At 44.4% G+C, this 20,322-nt stretch overlaps 1 protein-coding gene across 1 annotated transcript in view; it reads left to right on the top strand.

Moving 5' to 3' along the window:
* AATK (apoptosis associated tyrosine kinase) overlaps positions 1–20,322 on the top strand; it is a 77,041-nt gene that overhangs the window by 46,756 nt on the left and 9,963 nt on the right. Inside the window, exons 2-10 of the mRNA XM_083354445.1 lie at positions 462–595; positions 5,021–5,162; positions 9,723–9,802; positions 10,955–11,073; positions 12,715–12,802; positions 13,281–13,414; positions 17,284–17,368; positions 18,379–18,500; positions 19,559–19,708. Of these exons, the coding sequence (XP_083210571.1) occupies positions 462–595; positions 5,021–5,162; positions 9,723–9,802; positions 10,955–11,073; positions 12,715–12,802; positions 13,281–13,414; positions 17,284–17,368; positions 18,379–18,500; positions 19,559–19,708 (1,054 nt within the window). The remainder of the gene's footprint in view (positions 1–461; positions 596–5,020; positions 5,163–9,722; positions 9,803–10,954; positions 11,074–12,714; positions 12,803–13,280; positions 13,415–17,283; positions 17,369–18,378; positions 18,501–19,558; positions 19,709–20,322) is intronic.

Here is a 20,322-nt window from a genome sequence, read left to right as displayed (position 1 = left end):
TGAGACTCCGTGCCTGTCCAAGCTGGGAGGCCACGAGATGAGCTTGACAAGCCTTATTTTCTTCATAGATGGAAAAGCCAGGTTGGCTGTTTGCTTCTTTTGAGCCGCTGGATTTAAACTGGCCCATTTCTGGGAGCAGATTAGGAGAGCAGCTGGGAGAACAGAACGGCATCTTTCCTTTTCTTTCAAACAGGATTGAAAGGATGGTGGATTTGTCAGAGACAAGTGGGTGTAAGAGAGCAGGGAATACAGCAAGAGGGAATCTTTGATTTCTGAACTTGCTTTGAGTCTGCAAGAAAGGGGAACTAAAGCCGTGCAAGATGTAGACCAGAGGCCTCCTGCTGGGCTCCATCCCAGCTGCACTCTCTCTGGCTTGGCTTTGCAAATATTTGGTCCTCCTCCCAACACTCTTTCCTGAATCTTCCTCTCTCAACTTTACCCTCTTACTTATCTCCCTACAGATGGCACTCCCTTGAGTGAGCTCTCCTGGTCCTCCTCTCTGGTGGTGGTGGCCGTTTCCTTTTCAGGACTCTTCACCTTCATCTTCCTCATGTTGGCCTGTCTGTGCTGCAAGAAAGGGGGCATTGGCTTCAAGGTAAGTTCAGGGGGAAGTCCAAATCTCTCTGGCTGCCTGTGGCATAGCCGAGCCTCAGACAAAGTCTTCTGCTGTGTCCTTGACGGCCGTTGCCATCCTGGTGGCTTCTGGATACATCGCTGGGGTTTCTGAAGTTTGTCACCTAGCTAATCTAAAGGCCCCCAGGCTGGGGGAAGGTTACAGGAACACGTCCTCTTCTTTGCAAGGAGACGGAAATAATGCTCGGCGTGAAGACAAAGCTGGAACCTGCTTTTACCGTTACGTCCCTATCAGAGTAGTCCTGAAGAAGCAGCGTGGGCCACCCTGGAGTATAAAGCACAGGCAGAAAATAAAGAGTCAGAGGGACGACGTGGTGCATTTATGTGTCAGAGGCGAGAAGCGCAAGTCGAGCCATCTCAGCAGCAGGGGTTGCAGCAGGAGGGCATTCAGTGGGGTAAGGCGGAGATGAGGGCTGGGACATCAGATTAAAGCCTTGTGGCAGGGGCTTGCTGAGAAGCAAGTCTCCGAGCACAGCAGGGGATGGCTGTCTGGCAGCGTGATAGAAGTAAAAAGGCCTAACGAGCTTTTGCAAGCCAGAGGCAGAAGCAGATGAATGAGAGCATAAGAAGCCATCTTATCCGGGTCAGATTCTTGCACATCTAGGTGTGATCGACGGCATTTTTCCTGGGGTTTTGGGCAGGGAAAGGTCCTTCCCGTGACCTGCTACTTCCTTTCACTTAGTAGAAGATACCAAAGTATACATGAGTTCCGATCTCTCCCTACAGAAGCATTGTGAGGCAAAATGTTGTGTCAACGCAAGATGTATTTTCACTCTTTCTGAAATGTTATATAGAGGCTTAGGCCTGGCTTTGGCTTCCAGGAACATGGCTGTTATAAAGAAACTTTCTTTTTATACATTGAACAGTTTGACTCCATTATGAGGTACCTTTCTAGTCCTGCTCTTGGTGTGGTTTTAAAGGTCTCTTCCATGATGGAGTGAGGGCGGGGGATGTCCTCATTCAGGAAAAGTTTAGGAATTTTTTTTAGGGAAAGCAGCATCCTGGGGTTGTGTTATATCATGAGGTGCAGATGGGAGTCCTAGGGAAAAAAAAACACCTCACTGGAGAAGAGCCTAATGCTGGGAAAGATTGAGGGCAATAGAAGAAGGGGACGACAGAGAATGAGGTGGCTGGATGGAGTTACTGAAGCAGTAGGCGTGAGCTTAAATGGACTCCAGGAGATGGTAGAGGACAGGAAGGCCTGGAGGAACATTGTCCATGGGATCGCGATGGGTCGGACACGACTTCGCAACTAACAACAGGGGGAAAAAAGTGACGCATCAGTAGAGAAATGTAGAGAGAGGAGGAAAGAGTTAATAGGTTGACTTGAAATAGCAACGGGGTATTCTTGAGTGTGATAACTGGATGCAGTTCCATCAAGAGATGATGCTCAGAGTTTCCAGCCTATGATGTCTATGGAGATTCTCAATCATCCAGGTTGTGGTTGTCCCAAAAGTGTTTTTCCCCCCCAAAAGGCAATTGGACTTTCTTGGTTTTTTTTCCTTTGAAAACATTTAGCTTCTCAACCTTTTCAAAGGAAAAAGAAAAAGTCCAGCTACCTTTTGGAAAAAGCACCTTTGGGATGTGTCCTGCCTGTGATCTATTTCAAGTGCTTCTCTTGTAGGCAAAGGACTCTAAAAGCAGCCCCCCCCCCCCGCTTTCTTTCAGCCCTCTACCCCTTCACAGAATGAGTTTATGTGCTCTGTTGACTTCATCAGGAGCTAGAGGATTTGTGCACATTGCGTTACATACTGCTCAACAGAGAGCGGAGCCTAATACTGTGAACCAGGAGTAATTCTCTGTCCCTTCTTATCTGAGTACTTGCCTTTTAGTCCTTAAGAAAAATCTTCCCAATTCGGCAAGAATCTCCCAAGTGTGGTAGGTTACCATGTGCTCTAGAAAGACCCAAAGGAAGTGGGCAGTGATGTGATTTCAGAGGCACAGAATGTGCTGGAAAATGCTTGCCCCATAGCTGGCATTCTTGTGGAGGCTCTTGACCAGCCATGGAGGAGGAGGAGGAGGAGGAGGAGGAGTGTTCAGCCTGGAGTGATAGACAGTTCTGTCACAGCTTACAGAGGTAGCCAGGTTCCACAGTGGGAACAATGAAGCACTTCAGGATCCTTCCCACTCTGCCTATATAGGGGCATGAAACAAGTCTGTGAGTGGGCTCTGTGCTTTCCTCTTGGAACAGCCAGGAAGGCAGCAGCTCACGGTTATCCAAGCTTAAGATGCTCACTGGGAATGCTCACCCTTTCCTACCTGATTGCTGGGGCAACCTTCAGTAGGAAAAAGTTCATCCAGGTAATTAGAAGAACCGACTGGTCTCACTCTGCAGGAGAACTGAACGAGAGCAGAGAGGAAGGCAAAGCCTTAAGCAGGGATGGGCAGGTGGGTGGATGGCTGAGGGATGGGCAGGGTTGATGGGGCTGCCTTGAACTCCACAGGCAGTAGTGAGGGGAGCAGAGTGCTAAGGGATGGTGCACCTATTAACACTCTTTCTCTGGGCACTCTTGCCTAGAGCTGGAGAAGCCAATCCCGGGAGAAGAGGCTGAGGATGGTTTTGAGGTGTCTGCCCTGCACGGGGGCCAGCACAGTGCCCAAAACAGCCTGTAATGTAGAACTGGGGAACCCTGGGCAGCCCTCCCCCTGCCCCCTGACCAAGGTGAGGCTGCTTCTCCCACAACTGTGCTTATGACTCTGTCTTTCACTGGGGGGGGGCAGGGGGGAGGGAGCAGAGCAGCCGCCGCTGACCACACTTTAAAAATCGGGGGATCGAGGTGGGATGGCAGGAGAAGGCCCTTAGGCGGGGCGATGGGTCGTTGCTCTTCACTTGGATCCCCTGAAGTCTTCCTACTTCCCCATGCAAAGGCGAGGCTGGGGTACGGGCTGGAAGCAGTAGCTCTGGCTATGACCTGCCCCATGGACCTGCAGAGAGTCTGGCGGGGAATGCTGTCTTTATTTTGCTTTTGTCCTCTCTTTCAAACCTTTGTCTCCATGGGGCATCTTTTTTCTTTTGGAGAAAATCTGAAATTGGCTGTCATGAAATACATTAGAACCGATCACCTTGGGCTTTGTCCTGAACCCAGCACTACATTCCCCCACATGCATAGATCTGTGGGTGAAAAGATTAAAAAAAAAGAAGAAGAAGAAAAAGAAAAAAGAGTGACTGAGTGCACGGCTGTCTCTGTTACCCCCCAATTCTAATGGGGCATGTCTGTAGCTGGATGGGAAAGAGTGACTGTGTAGTTTATGTGCCTCTGTCATGGTGTGCATATCTCCTCTGCTGTGGAGGTGGTTATCTGAAATGGAACTGCACAGATGGGAAACTGTTTGTGTGAATCAGCTCTTTCCCCCAGGGGCAATAAAGTAGCGCGCTGAACCTTTAGGTTGCAGTAGTGATCCTTAGCCTCCCAAAGTGTGCGTGGGATCATCTTCACACAAAATGGTTTGCTACTACCGAAAAGTGTATGTTCTGCAATTCCATTTCAAGCAGCTGGATCCATGTTATAGGACTGAGTGAGGGTGTATGTGTCCATTGGGCTGTGTCTGCTCTTTTTCCTAGTCTGTTATGGGTATTCGTTAAGACAGATTATGGGAGAAAATAGCTCAGTTACAGTACGGTTACACTAGTCCACATGGACACATGGGCATATAGATGTGAGGACTGTAGATTCAGTTCTTCTCACAAGTGTGTAACACAACTGTGCGTGCAGAGATTCCTCTGCTAGTGCTGTACGGCAGTGAAGGGACGGCATTTTTCTTTCCCTTCCGTGTGATTATTCACACATTGGTTACCTGTGCCAAAGAATGGCTGTGAGTTCTTTGCACTTTTTCATGTGTATTTAGGAACCCAGTGAATTGCCTTGTATCGAATTGGCCCATTGATCCATATGGTTTGGGATTTAATAAATATTTCAGGCAAAGCGTCATCCCCAGCCTTTTCTGCAGATAGCAAGCACTGAGTCAGTGGTTCTTTGCATGCAGAATTATGTACTGCTGTGGAATATCTATGAAAGGTCATCCATGCGTGAGCACATAAACTGCTGGTGGTAGTCAGGATGATATTTCAAAGCAGCCTTCGTCAGTCCAATGCCTGCCTGATATTTGTTAACATAACTTCCCCAGTTCCCAGTTACTATTGAAATGACTAGGATGTTTAGGGATGGCGATCCAACAACTGGAGTGTACCGTAGCAGGTTGGGGGAAGGCTGCTTGAATGAGTCAAAGTTGCTTTGCATGCTTTATTGCCATAATCCTCCCATTGAGAGGAGGATTATGTGTCTAGAGATGACCAAATGCATGTCTCAAACCTTCTCCTCTCCACATTCGTAACATTGCTCTATTGCCCCATTCTACACTTTTATTCTCCTTATCTTTCTTGCCCCAGGAATTCAGTAATGCTGACGGGGAGGAATATCCTAGTGAATTCTCAGCCCAAGGCTCACCAGCCACACAGAATGGCCCCGAAGTTTATATTCTGCCTCTCACCGAAGTATCTTTGCCAATGTCTAGGCAACCCGGGCGCTCAGGTAATCAAGTGAAGCGTCTGCATTAAGCTTACTTCATTAAACTTTTTTTTCTCCCTGTGGATACTTGCAGTAGTGATTTTCATGCTTTGTGTGCACAGCAGCATTGACAAATTTATGTTATCCAGATGGATAGGACTACAATTCCCAGGGCTCCATAATTCCTGGGCACCGTGTTCAGCATGTCCCACCAATCTGGAGATTTCCATCTTAGAGAGAAGTAACACCTGGATGGCATCTGCGTGGGAAAGGGAGAAAGCAAAACTTTGAATTCTTCTGTTGCTGACAGTCTTGGAATTATCACCTAGATTTTGTGCTTCCGAAAAGAAACAAGGAGCCCAATTTCCCACTACTGTCGGAAGAAATCCTCCCTTTAATTATTGTTATTGTGCTGTAATGAACTGTGAGAATAACCTTGAAGAAGAGGAAGTGCACGTACAAATAAAATACTTTAATCAAATGTAATGTGGTCATCCCTTTGAGATAGACCATACTTGAATGGCAAAATCATGAATATTAAAACTACCTTTATTATAGGGTGACAGTCAACAGAATCTTGCCGTTCTGAGTATATTTCCCCTTCCCTACTTTTACCCCGAAGAGAACAAGGGAAGATCCAGTCTGAGATGTTTTTTTCTAAATCCATTCCTGCTCTGGGCTCAGATTTCTCTTATCATTGCCTTGGGTGTTCTCTTGTCTTCCTCCTCTTCCTCAAAGTTATTTTCACAGCCCATTTACACATGCAGGTTCAAGGTGATTTTAAAAAAAGTGAGAGGACAGCATTTTTGCACCCAATCAACTCAGTGCTCTTTAGGACTTAAAATACTGATATTATTTTAAAGATACAAGCATTTGTAGCGTAGAGCCCACCTCAGCAAGTATTTCTCTCACAATAAAAATCTTAGACTTTAATATGCTGTAGGACTTCTCTAACAAGGACGCGGTGGCTCAGTGGGTTAGGACGCTGAGCTTGTCGATCAGAAGGTCAGCAGTTTGGCGGGTTGAATCCCGAGTGCCGCGTAACAGAGTGAGCGTCTGTTACTCGTCCCAGCTTCTGCCAACCTAGCAGTTCGAAAGCATGTAATAAATGCAAGTAGAAAAATAGGGACCACTACGGTGGGAAGGTAACAGCGTTTCGTGCGCCTTTGGCGTCTAGTCATGCCGGCCACATGACCACGGAGACGTCCTCGGACAAGCGCTGGCTCTTCGTCTTTGAAACGGAGATGAGCACCGGCCCCTAGAGTCGGAAACGACTAGCACGAATGTGCGGGGGAACCTTTACCTTTACCTTTAGGACTTCTCTTTTTTCTTCTTCTGCATAGGTATTCCCCCTGCACATTCTTACTATGTTCCTTCAGTAATGGTACATATCCTTCCATAGAAAAAGATGGCCTCAAACAGTGGGATGGAGGGGGAAACATGATAGTAATAGCACGAGTACCTCCACTATTAACTATTAAGAGCTGCATACAAATAAATAGATAAATATGCCATTCTGGTGCTGTATAGAATGACCCTGAATGTCTAAACTTTACATCCTCCGTGTGTACGGGGACTAAATTCATGGAGGTCTTAGAGATTGCCTTGACATCCTGGAAATGTAACTCAGATGCTTTTAGAGGGCACAAGTTTATTCACACTACTTCTTCTTCTTCTTCTTCTTCTTCTTCTTCTTCTTCTTCTTCTTCTTCTTCTTCTTCTTCTTCTTCTTCTTCTTCTTCTTCTTCTCCTTCTCCTTCTCCTTCTCCTTCTCCTTCTCCTCCTCCTCCTCCTCCTCCTCTTTCTTTCTTTCTTTCTTTCTTTCTTTCTTTCTTTCTTTCTTTCTTTCTTTCTTTCTTCTTTCTTTCTTTCTTTTCCTACTCCTTCCTCCTCCTCCCACCTCTCTTTAGAGTTAGATTTAACAAATAATCAGGATAGTTTCTGCTCAATATTCTTAATAATTTCAATACATATAAAATATTAAGACTATATTCTATCATATGAAATAAATGTCATTCCTTTTTATGTCCTCTATTCATTATCCAAGGCTCTGAGTATCTTTTATGGGTTTTTTTATGTAATGATCTTTCTACCTTGTAAAACACAGATTTGGTTTTGATATCACAAACCCCAGTGCTCTAGGTGTCTGCTTAAAAACCATTTTTAATGGAAGTCTTTTATTTACAAAATACCCTTAACTCATTTTGTTGAGTGTGTCAGTTTTGAATTAACATAGTGTATTTTTCCCCAATGTTCTGCTTTTTGGTTTAATATTTCATTGCTATAGGCTATGGAGCTGAAATAATAAAGGCTACTTTGGTTAGAAAGGTCTCCAGATGTGTGGATTTCAGTTCTCAGAATCCTGTAGCATGCATGACCATGGCCAAAAATCTTGAAAGCTGAGGTCCATTACATTTGAAGTGTGGCCAGATTGGTAAAAGCTGCTATAGTGAGATGGAAGCTTTTGAGTTATACTTCACCAGAAAAGCAGATTTTCTGTTTAAAATGAAATCTTTTCCCGTGTAATATTGCTTGATATGTTTTATACACATCCCCAACCTCCATTCAGAGTTCTCAATTCAATAGAGGGAATTAAAGCTAACGTAACAAGAATTGCTTGCAAAGAGCTAAAGTGGGATACACTAGCCTCCTAATGGTGTGTATCCAACATTCTAAGCAGTTGTCTGCAGAACAGGATCTTGGGAGAATAAACCAAGAATTATTCTCCAAAGATCCCGTTCTGCAGACAACTGCTTAGATGCCTTCTGTCCTTTTGGAGTCAGCCATCTTTTTTGTATACTGCAAATCTCCAGGCTTCATATCCTCCAACCCACCTTTGTCAAGGGAATGCATAAGCTTGGCTGGATTCCCCCACAACCCACTTGCAGCTGCTTGACAGAGAATATGTTGAGGTGGATCAAATCCGCTTCTAATCATGGAATTCGGTTCCTGTAAAGGCCCAATTCTCTCCTGCGACGTCAATGCTCTGTTGCCATTGGAAGCAGCTGAGAAGGAAAGGATTTTTGTCTAAGATATTCTTCCCCTGTCAATTTGTTTGGAGTACCTAAAGGCTTGATTCTTGAATCCCGTTCCTCTGTATATAGTCAGGCTTTGTCATGCATCTTCTCACATCTAAGGATGTATTTGCTGCCTAGGTTGCATATTTCTATTGAATAGCCTAGGCCAGGGGTAGGCAACCTTGGCTCTTTTATGACTTGTGGACTTCAACTCCCAGAATTCCTGAGCCAGTCATGCTGGCTCAGGAATTCTGGGAGTTGAAGTCCACGAGTCATAAAAGAGCCAAGGTTGCCTACCCCTGCCCTAGGCTGAAGGCCATGTATTCCTCCTTCCCTACCTTCTACTTCAAAATCCTGTGGTTTGCCCCTAAAGCAAGAGATCCCTAATCTTGCTTTAATCATTTTAGTGCCAGGTATAAACAGAAGAGGAGAGAGAGCTAGTAATGGCAGTCCTTTCTTTAATAAGAGCCTGTTGCTCCTTTCTTGGGTGCTAGAACTTTGTACCTACCTATTGCTCAACAGCGTATTTGTGGTGATATTCCAAATTTTCTCCTTTCTCTCTCTGCCCTCTCCCCCCTCAACTAGTATCTTCCAGATTATTCTGGTTTCTCACATAAGTATGCTGTGTAGTGTGAGTTGCCAATGCCATCTTGTGGGCTCAAAGGGGCAAGGCATTCTGATTTAGGGGACAGAGGAATTTGTAGGGCACCTTCCCTATGTTGGATATACCTGGAGAACAGGCATACAGCCTGAGCAGCCAACGTCCTCCATTAGCTAGCTGGAGAGCAAGCAAAAGAAGAAGTAATGGAGTAGGCTTGCAGATAGGGCATCTGCCCTTGATCTTTTCACCTCAGCAGAGGCTGCTGCTTGTCCTGCCTGAAGGTTTGTTCTCCTCCACTACATTGGAGACAAAGGGCTTTTTGATCCCAGATCCCACGGGCCCTGCATTCCTTCCCATGTGAAGCCACTGAGGAATCCAAGACTTGTCCCACTGGGTAGGAGGGAGAGGGACGAGCCACTTAGCCATGCGATGGCTCCGCTCTGCTCTGCCCACACTGTGTAGCCCAGTGATCCAAATGGACCCCATAAAGAATGGATTCAATGTTTAGCTCTAGCCACTGCTGCCGAGGACAACAATAAAGCCTTTGCTTCTCGGTGTGATGGGAACAATGGTGTCTGGCACTGCGGGAATGAAGGGTGGCATTGCTGCATTTGGGGCACTGGAGAGCCTGCTTGAGTAGACCCTGAACAGATGCCTGGAAGCTCAGGCAGACATCTGATTGTAGGAGAAAGCTCCTTGTTTCTTTCTGTGCTTGGGAAAAATTCTTCGGCCCCGCCTTGATTCTGCCAGTGTAGCAAAGAATTGCAACGAACCTGGTTCCAGAAGTTGACATCTCCACTTTTCTCTGAGGATTTTCCTGTATCTGAATCTGCATGCAGCTGTTGTCCCAGGCCTCTTCTGCAGAAAGCTAGAATGAGACAGCATGGGGTCAAGCTGGTACAGCAACCAACTTATCAGAAAGAGGAGGGTGCAGAAATTCAGACTGCTCTATGTGTTCTTTCACAGTGCAGTTGCTCAAATCCACTGACCTGGGACGCCACAGTCTGCTATACCTCAAAGAAATTGGCCATGGATGGTTTGGCAAGGTAAGCTGGGCTGATCCCCAATCTGCAATTAACACAGGAAGGATGGGAAGGAAGAGACGATACAGAGAAAAAGCCAAAGGCAAAGGAAGTGAAATTAGTAAGTTGAAAGAATAGAGTAGATTTCATTCTTAGGCGTCGGGGCTGTCCCTTTGAGTAGTGCTCATGGCAGCAGAGGAGTGAGAGCGTGGAACGATATATGTTCACTTACAGAATTAAAAAATGGAAATGTCAATTCTGCATTAAGTCCCAGTACATAAAAGTGAGCTATTTAGTGGAAAGACCAAAAGGCTGTTATTGTTCTACTCAATGAGGTGCAATTGCCAAAAGAGGAGAGGCAGAGGATAAGGCTAACTCTGGAACTAATAGATTAGATCTGGCACTTCTCATAGACCCCATGCAGCATTACTGATTTTTCTTATGTTTTATTTCTATTGCCTCCTAGTTGGGCGTTATGGAAAGTTTGCCTAGTTTTCCATTAAATTGCCACGGAAAGCCAGTTGAAGAACTGATAGCAAAGTTGCATTAGGACCCTGGAGCCTAAGAGCAGGGTAAACAAGAATATGTGTGCAGGGAAGTGGTGTGTAGGACATAGAAACCAAATGACTCTTTTATGGTGCATTATAACCTGAAAAATACTTGAGAGCTAGACAATGGAATAAATATAAACAAAATAAATACATGAATTAAATTTTTATGTGGAACATAAAAACGTAAGCCCAGCATATAAAGATAATTTATATTAGTGGTTGCTGCGTGAACTTGTGCTTTTGCAGAAAGCTTCTGTTGTGGTTGCTAGTGGAACATTAGTAGTTACCCATTGGCAAATTACTGATCCAAACGTTGGCTTGGTACTGTGGATGACTTAATTGACTCTTATGCATGAAAGTTTCCCAGTATTGTTTAAGAATGTCCATAAATGAAAAAAACGAGGGCAAGGAGGGTTAGCAAATTTCTTATTCTTGCTGTATTATAAAGTTGCAGTAAATTTCGTGATGGAACTCTGGTGGCTACTTAAGAGGATGCTGATCTATTACTACAGTTTTATATGACAACTATTGTGACTCTCCCTAGCTCATAAAGTCATTATCATCCTAAATCAGAAGTGCAAGATCCCAGATCAAGGTGACTGTATATCTCTCTTTTTCATTTTAGGTGTTCCTCGGTGAGGTAAATGCAGGGTTGAGCAGTACTCAGGTGGTGGTAAAAGAGCTTAAGGCCAGTGCGAGCGTGCAGGATCAAATGCAATTCTTGGAAGAGGCACAGCCTTACAGGTAAGTTCTCTTAGGTCTTTCAATAGCAGGCTATAGACTATCTAGATTTCCTCAGCATTTGGACAAGATTTCTGTGGAGCTGCACCTGTGAGCATACCACAGGTGTTCTTTTATTTGTGGCTATTACAGTTCCAGCCAGGATCTGTATAAGAGATGTGGGAACATAAGGCTTATGTGAATGGAAACTATCTGCTTCCCCAGGGCTGGATCATGAGAGATGACGATGAAAATATCTCTAGGTCAAAGCAGAAGCTTTGGTCTGACGCTGACAAAGGAGCGAAAGAGAGATAGCTGAACTTCAGAGCTTCCTGAATGTAGCACTTATACCCTTTGTAAAATAAAATGCAAATGTTAAGTTTAAAAAAATTAAATGACCCAAATATAAGATTCCTGTGTTATTTTGAAAACTGGCAAATTCCAGCCTTCTTACCCAACATATTATGAAACCTCAGTTAAGATTATCAAAATCTTGCAAGGTTTGAGGACTTCCAAAACCTGGGTCTTTTGTGGTGTCCCTCCCTCAAATGAATATTATTAAGAAGTTATGAGAGGATCTACATGCTTGTAATCCTCAAAGATAAGATTTTAAACTAAAGGCGTCCTTGAGTTGAGCTTCACTCTGGATGATACATCCATGACGTTTTTATGGCAGTTTCACAAAATGTAGTTTGCTGTTGTCTTTCTTCAGGACGGTTCTTTCAACTTGCTTGTCAAACCTACAGGTTCTTCCCAGACTAACTAGGGTTGGTCCTGTTTTAGCTTCTGAAATGTCAAGATAGCTTACTCTGTATTCCATCTTCTCTCCCAGTATGAATCCTGGAGTAGCAAAGAAATCTCCTGTTGGTATCCAGAGAATCTGACCAAAATACACAGAAAGGGAGGGACAGTGCTGGGGAAGCAATGAATTACTTTACTGACTCGTGAACAAACAGCTCTCATTGTTTCTGAGGTAGCTGGCACAGCTTGGGACCATTTATTTAGTGCCAGTTTGTACTCGTATCGTAGGAGCCCTTCCCTGTCCTTACATAAACTGACGTGAAAGTAGCTTGAAAACCTAAAGAGAAAAGAAGCCCCTTCAAACAAAGTCCTTTCTCGGCTAACTTAGTTGAGGTGTCACCTGTAAGCCTAGTGTGCTTCTTCTTAGCTGTGACCATCCTGCTCCTTGCTTTCTCACTGATCCTTAGCTGTTCCCCCACTTCTTTAGTTTCTGAGCCCGTTGATTTCTCTCATTCTATAATGCTGTTGCACCGCAACTAATCTTGACCCAATTAGTGCAGGTTCGAGTCCCACCAGGCTCAAGGTTGACTCAGCCTTCCATCCTTCCGAGGTAGGTAAAATGAGGACCCAGATTGTTGGGGGCAATTAAGCTGACTTTGTAATAATGCCCCTTGGGGTGTGTGTGAAAGCCCTAATAAGCAGGCATATACATAGAATGAAGGCTACTGCTAAGCTTGTAAGCCGCCCTGAGTCTTCGGAGAAGGGCGGGATATAAATGGAATTAAAATAAAATACGGTAAATAAAATAAATAAATGCCCTGCCAGCTCTGCACATTTTTCCAAGCCCTCTCTTAATTTGTCTCTGGACTGCCACTTGCTTGCTTCCTTCAAGTCTCACTTCTACCTCTTACCTTTGCTGTCCAGGGCACTCCAGCATACCAATCTCCTGCAGTGCCTGGCTCAGTGCGCGGAGGTGACACCCTATCTCCTGGTGATGGAATTTTGCCCACTGGTAAGTCCTTAATGGAGGGGGGGGGGAAGAAATACAATTTCCCCTCTTCCCCTCAACTTTGGGACAGGAAAGTGACAAAAGTGTGGTTGGTTGAAGAGATGTTCCTCTTGTCTCCTGACTCTTGCTGGGGTCATCTGAAAGCATTGGTTCAGCAGGTATGTTTCTAGTTTATAGAAGCGTACTTTTTCATTCTCTCTGCAATGAGCTACTTGGCTTGCTATCAATGGGTGGAGAGATGTCTTTCTTTAACCCATGGAAGTGAAATAAGACACTTTCTTCTGTCTCCCCAGATAGGCAGAATTCCAATATGGCCAAGAATCTGTGAACACCCCTCCATCTTGAGGGGGCAAATCTGAACCGCCATGGTCTCATTTTTTGACCACGTTGCAGAAATGCTCCTTCTTCAACCACTCACACCTCGCAGAGAGAGATCTTTAGGCAGTTATAGTTGTGGGTAACACTATTGCCATTCCAACAGGGTGACCTAAAGGGCTACCTACGAAGCTGCCACACGGCAGAGGCACTGGCACCCGATCCTTTGACGCTGCAGCGCATGGCCTGCGAGGTATCCTGTGGCTTGCTGCATCTTCATCGCAACAACTATGTCCATAGGTAAGTTGAGAAGATTGGTTTGCTTGCCATGACTTCAGGTTAAGCGCATCAAAAGAAAATGGAAAATGGCTCTCTTCACGAATTAGCAGACGGAAGATGGTTAGAGGGAGAACTTAGAAAAAAAGAAAGATCTCAGGAGAACTTAGCAAATAAGGAAGAAGCAACACATGCTATCTTCAAAGCTATCCTGTGGTACCTACCCATACATCCATGCATCTGTAGATCTTTAGATATACTGGTTTAGGGTTAAGGCCTAATCTTTTTGCAGGATTTGAGAAAGGAGTCTTTTCTAGTCATGCCTGGGGACTCCAGAACTGTATCTGCTTCCTCTTTTGCTGTGGAATTGATGATGACAGTGATATTTCGTATGATATCCAAGGCCTGGTGACTAGGTGATAATCCAAAGGCATGTTTTGTTTTGTTTTTTGAAAACAAATGTTCAAAAAACACAAATTGGCAATTCATGGGCTATGTGTCATGCCCCACCCCATTTCCTTTCAAATGATGCTGTCTCCTGCTGAAATTTGGAAAGCAGGCTCTCTAAAATGATTGGGGTTAGAAAATAGAAGCTGACAAATGTAAAATATTGAGGAAAGTATTACATTTATATAAAGTTAATCTTCAGAACTACATTGGAATTTATCTTCTAATCACACCGTTCTCATGCTTTCAGAGGCATTTCTTCATGACTATAGATGCGTCCATTTAAAAATTACAGAGTTTTGGCACTAAGAGTTGCCCGTCAGGGCTTTTTAAAATTTGACAAAGATAGTAAAAATATATATGAAAGTACGGTATTCTGTTCTGCCGCTAAGGCTTTCATGTTCTCTTCTGGATTTTTTTCCCCCCGTACAATTATCTGGCTGGCTACAGTCAGTCTGACTTTTCTTACACTTATTCTTTTATCATATGTATTAAATAGGGACGCGGTGGCTCAGTGGGTTAGGACGCTGAGCTTGTCAATCAGAAGGTCGGCAGTTTGGCGGGTCAAATCCCAAGTGCCGCGTAACAGAGTGAGCGCCTGTTACTTGTCCCAGCTTCTGCCAACCTAGCAGTTCAAAAGCACGTAAAAATGCAAGTAGAAAAATTGGGACCACTACGGTGGGAAGGTAACAGCGTTCCGTGTGCCTTTGGCATCTAGTCATGCCAGCCACATGACCACGGAGACGTCCTCGGACAAGCGCTGGCTCTTCGGCTTTGAAACGGAGATGAGCACCGGCCCCTAGAGTCGGAAACGACTAGCACGCATGTGCGGGGGAACCTTTACCTTTTATTAAATATTAATGTCTTCCCAATTTTTTTTTTTATTCTGGCCCCACACTGGCCCCATTGTGTACTGTGGTAACTGAAGTTCTGTGTGCTTTAGGTGAGGATACACAGAGTATGCTCTCTGTAACATTGACTTTCCAACCAGCTTTCCCCTCTCCTGTGGTCCTGTCGGGAAACACACGGGTGGCAGCATTTGGCTTCCAGCAAGAAACCAGACAAGCCTGGTTAACCTCTGCAGTTCCTGCTGTCTTCTTATCACCCGTTCCTCCCCGTCAACAATATCCTGGTGCTGAGTGAGTGGCACTCAGAGACTCCAGCATCAGTGATTTTGTTGAAGAGGGGGTGCTTTGCCATCTCCTGGACCATCTTTTGTGGACACGAACAGAGGGATGTCATAGATGTCTCAGGCTATTGAGCTGGAAGAGAATGGTGCCTAGATTACCTTTTGCTGCTTTGACGTGTCTCTCTTCTCTTCCTCCCTCCCCTTTCTCCCCTTTCTCTCTTCTTATTTAACATAGCTATAAGAACTGGCACTATCTTTCAGAGCCCATATAAAAATTTGATGGAGTAATGTTTAAATTGTCACATAGCCTTGCAGACGAAGAGAAACAGGCCCGTTTGCGCTCTACTGGACTTCTCTCCAAGAATAACAAAGGCAGCTGTGGTGATGGTTGGGCTCAGCAATTCTTCTGAGATCACAAAAGATGGGGAAAATAGATGTTGATGTAAATGTGATCGATACCACATGGGCCACATCAGGCTTTCGTGCAATTGGAAGAATAGCTGTAACTACCATCATGATCACTGATAGAAAACGATGTGCCAGCAGTGGGAAGGAAAGGCTAAAATTGCCTTTCCGCCCTCAAAAAACCCCCTCTGTGGCATGGCCATTTACTACATTTTTCAAGGAGACATTTTTCAAGGAGACATCAGGCCTGGCCTGATGGGGGATTGGTGGGGTTTTTATTGTTATTTTAATATTTGTATTTAATGTTTTTAGTGGGCATATATTTAATTCTTTTTTAACTTTTGTAACTTTGTATTTTTTATTCTTGCCCTGTTCACCGCCCTGAGTCCTTCGGGAGAAGGGCGGTATATAAATATTATTAAATAAATAAATAAATAAATTTTCTCTTGAGGGAGGGAGCTAAGATAGAGTACAGAATAAGGATCCAAACAGAATTAAGGTGGGCAGCTGTTTTTTTGGGGGGGGGGGTGATTCAGCAAACGTTTTTTAGTGTCCATGTGCTTTCTTAGGGGAGCATCTCTGCTCTGAGAATCCTCAACCCATCTTAAAGAACAGTACAGGTAGTCCTTGACTTACGACAGTTCATTTAGTGACCATTCGAAATTACAACGGCACTGAAAAAAGTGACTTATGACCGTTTTTCACACTTAGGACCATTGTAGCATCTCCATAGTCATGTGATCAGAATTCAGGCGCTTGGCAACTGACTCATATTTATGACGGTTGCCGTGTCTTGGGGTCATGTGATCCCCTTTGCGACCTTCAGATAAGCAAAATCAATGGGGGAAGCCAGATTCACTTAACAACCGTGTTACTAACTTAACAGCTGCAGTGATTCACTTAGCAACTGTGGCAAAAAGGTCATAAGATGGGGCAAAGCTCACTTAGCAAATGTCTCACTTAGCAGCATAAGTTTTGGGCTCTATTGTGGTTGTAAGCTGAGGACTACCTGTAAATTCAGGGATTGTGGATAAACATGCAGCAGTTTTGTTTTAAAACAATTTAAATCAGAAACGAGATTTTACGTGGCGTAGTTTGTTAAATCTTGCAGAGTACAGACTCATCAGAAGAGTGGGAGGTGGGTTCCTCTCGTTATTATCGATAACACTGGAGAAGAGCCTAATGCTGGGAAAGATTGAGGGCAAGAGAAGAAGGGAACGACAGAGAATGAGGTAACTGGATGGAGTCACTGAAGCAGTAAGCGTGAGCTTAGATGGACTCCAGAAGATGCTAGAGGACAGGAAGGGCTGGAGGAACGTTGTCCATGGGGTTGCAATGGGTCGGACACGACTTCGCAACTAACAACAACAAGAAGACCATGTATTGTATAGGGATGGCCTTGAAAACTCTACAGGCAGTGGTGGGATTGAAATACCTGAACAACTGGTTCTCTTATCGGATGCGAGCCTGGGCCTCTGAGGCCTAGAACGGACTTCTGGATTTAGCTACCGGTTCTGCCAAATTGGTGCGAACCAGTTGAATCCCTGTCCGCAGGTGATCAGTTGCATTCATCTGTCAATCATTTAAATGCATGGTTTGATGGTAGGAGGATCTTGCTGGAAAAATCAAAGGGAGAGAAGCTGAGAGAAAGCAGAATTTATCTCAACTGGTGTATTGTTGCATAGTGGCTTGGCTTTCTAACTCTATTTCTTTCGGAGGATTCATTTCTTGACATATTTCCAGGCCTAATTGGAGATATTCCTTATTGCCTTTGATAAGCTAAGTAATACAGACAGATTAGCAATTCTGCCCTGCACTTCAGCTGCCACTCCCTAGTTTAGGGGTTCTGCTGCTAATCTAATCTGCTTCATCACTTCATGGATAAACTCTATTGGATATTTCTTTCGTCTAGTGATTTGGCCTTGCGGAACTGCTTACTCACAGCTGACCTTACCGTCAAAATTGGTGACTATGGCCTTTCTCACTGCAAATACAAAGTAAGTGTGTTTGGGGGTAGGGAGCTGGGGTGGGGTGGGGGACATGGAGTGAGAGCACTTGCTATTGGCAGGATTTGGAGAGGACTTGAAAGGTTGACAATAAAAGCAGCTGTCTTTCCAGGGATGGTTGAGAGAGGATATGGGGAAGGAGGGAAAATGGGTAAGAGACAAATTACACCAAGTTACATCAGAAGCTAATACACATTCATGCACAGGATCTTGTGCATATACATTGTGAATACATTTTTTTTCATTCATATATAAATATATGTGGCTGCTTTAAAGGTGGCTCAAAAATTTAAGTGGATGCAGAACATGGCTGGGCCAGTATTGTTGAAAATGAGGTGAATCTGTCAATGCATTACCGAGCTGCATTTAATGTGTTCTTTATAATATTAAAAAAACGTTAACATCTTTGCAGCCTACTAAATTAATAAAGCACCTGCACCCACTTGCTCATACTTTAAGACTGCAAAGAAGGCTTTTCTTATTGGCCCGATTTTTAGCAGCAATCATATTGGCAGCTGCAAGAGAAAAGACCCTTTTTGTATATATAGACGCATATTTCTTGAATGATCCTGACAAATGAAGTTCAGGAGGCCCCATCACTAACGTTTGAAAGACTTACCTGTTTTCTATGATCTTCCCTTAAGTAGTTTTAGGGGAGATTTTTTGGGACACAATATTTGCTATACTATCATACATTTTTAAAATTAAATTGTATAGATATTGTTTTATTCCATAAGATGCTTTGGGAAGATCTGTATTCTACAAAGCAGGCTTAGAAGTATTTTAAATAAAATAAAAAATTAATAAACCAGGGCCAGATGACTGAGTTGGAGAAGTGAAAAGGCTAGGAGCAATTGGAAGAGATATTCAGTAGTGCCAACCATATTTTTCACGGGCAAAAGAGCTTGGAAGCTTCAACTTTGGACCAGGAACGAGGGGGCAGGTGGCATTGTTGCTGGTTTGATGGATGTGCTCTCCCTTTGGCCCTGCATGCCTGGCAGGATGACTACTTTGTGACCGCTGACCAACTATGGGTTCCATTACGCTGGGTAGCCCCCGAATTGATTGATGAAGTCCACGGCAACCTGCTGATCGTTGACCAGACTAAGACTAGCAACATCTGGTGAGAAAAATTTGGGTTGATGTATGAAATCCACTTGACATGGGAAGACAGTCCTGGCGCCGAATGTTTTAGACAAACAGGGTTAGAGCCAGGTTAGTCTAGTGGTTAAGTCACCAAGCTAGAAAGTAGGAGACCATGAGTTCTAGTCCTGCCTTAGCCATGAAAGCCAGCTGGGTGACTTTGGCCTAGCCCAATCCACCTCACAAGGTTGTTGTTGGGGAAAATAGGAGGGATAAGGTGTATTGGATAGGTTTGCCATCCTGATGAGTTGTTTGTAAAAATAGCAAAAGTGGGATACAAATTAAATCAATAATAATAAATGGATATGTTGAAGATGCAACTGCTGTAGTAAAAGTAATCTTGTTGAAGCATCTAATATTAATTGTGTTTAAACTTTACTGATTGTTTATTTCTGGGCTAAACTCCAAATTCTGGTGCTTGTTTTTATAGTTTAGGGCTGAGTTATATAAAAGGGAATTTCCCCTCTCCTCCCCAATGTATCTTCTTGCTCATTAAGAAAGTAGGAAAGTGTTTTAAATGACAGTCTTTGAAGTACGGAATTAACCCAACAGTTTTTACAAGACTTAGGCTCTGGGTTATTGTAGTTAGACGTTATTGATAGGACTGCTGAGCGGGCGGTGTGTTCATATGTATCACTGGAGTGACCCTGCTTCGCAGTTTTCCTCGAATTTTTCCTATAAATTGGTTTCATTTCTGTTTTCCACGTCTACATTTTTTTTTCTCCCGATGGTGAATTACAAAGGGTGCTTCTAGGTGAGACTTTTTTAAGCAATTGTCTTGCCTCTGTCACAGGATTTTCTGGAAAATACAGCTGTTTTTCTTCTGTGACATGCACCCTTTCCATTTGCTCCTACTACTCCTGTCCATTGAGGGAAAAAAAAACACGGTGTACTGTCTCATCTGGAAGCACCTGAATATTTCAGTAACTAAGAGAGACTGCTCTGGCATCAAAGAATGGGATCTTGTGTATCAGTCTCGCATTCTGGCTATCGTGTTTTCTACTGCTCTAGGCATTTTCATTTTTCCTCTCTTGGCAGGTCTTTGGGTGTGACTATCTGGGAGCTGTTCGAACTGGGCGGCCAGCCCTACTGCCATTATTCTGATCGGCAAGTCCTCACTTACGCTATCAGAGAGCAGCAGCTTAAACTTCCCAAGCCACAACTTCCACTCTCGCTATCTGATCGCTGGTGAGTGACTAGGTGGGATAAGGTTTTTTTTTAAGGAGGACAAGGAAGAGAAAAGAGTGATTGGAATATAGGGACAAACATGGTGTAGGAAAGGAAAACTTCTTGTGTACGTGTTCAACCTACTTGAAACATGTAGGCCAGACATGTCAAACACAAGGCCTGGGGGCCGGATTCGGCCCACGAAGTGGTTTCATGTGGCCCGCGACGCCATCCTGGAAACAGTGAGGGAACGGCCCCCACTGCCTTGGCCCTGGCCCAGAGACCCTCCTTCTGCCAGAGACCCTCAGATCTGTCCCACTCCTGCCCAGGCCCCCATTGCCACCCTTGATGCGGACGACGTAGAGCTGGCCACGCCCACCCAGTAGGCCATACGCACTCTAGCCACGCCCACCCAGTAGGCCACGCCCACCCTGGCCATACCACCCCCCCCAGCCCCCTGAGGGCAACCACAATGCTGATGCGGCCCTCAATGAAATTGAGTTTGACACCCCTGATGTAGGCATTCATGTTTGAATAAGTAAGTATCATGTTTTAAGGTTAATGTGTTAAATCTTATACAGATGAAAGAATGAAAGGTGGATGGACAGACAAAGGTAGCCCTTGCTCAGCAACTG

The sequence above is a fragment of the Vipera ursinii genome (genome assembly GCF_947247035.1).
Source record: "Vipera ursinii genome assembly, chromosome: 2".
NCBI classification, from domain to species: Eukaryota; Metazoa; Chordata; class Lepidosauria; order Squamata; family Viperidae; genus Vipera; species Vipera ursinii.
The sequence above is the reverse complement of the archived record's forward strand: the minus strand, read 5'-3'. Positions and strand labels throughout refer to the sequence as shown.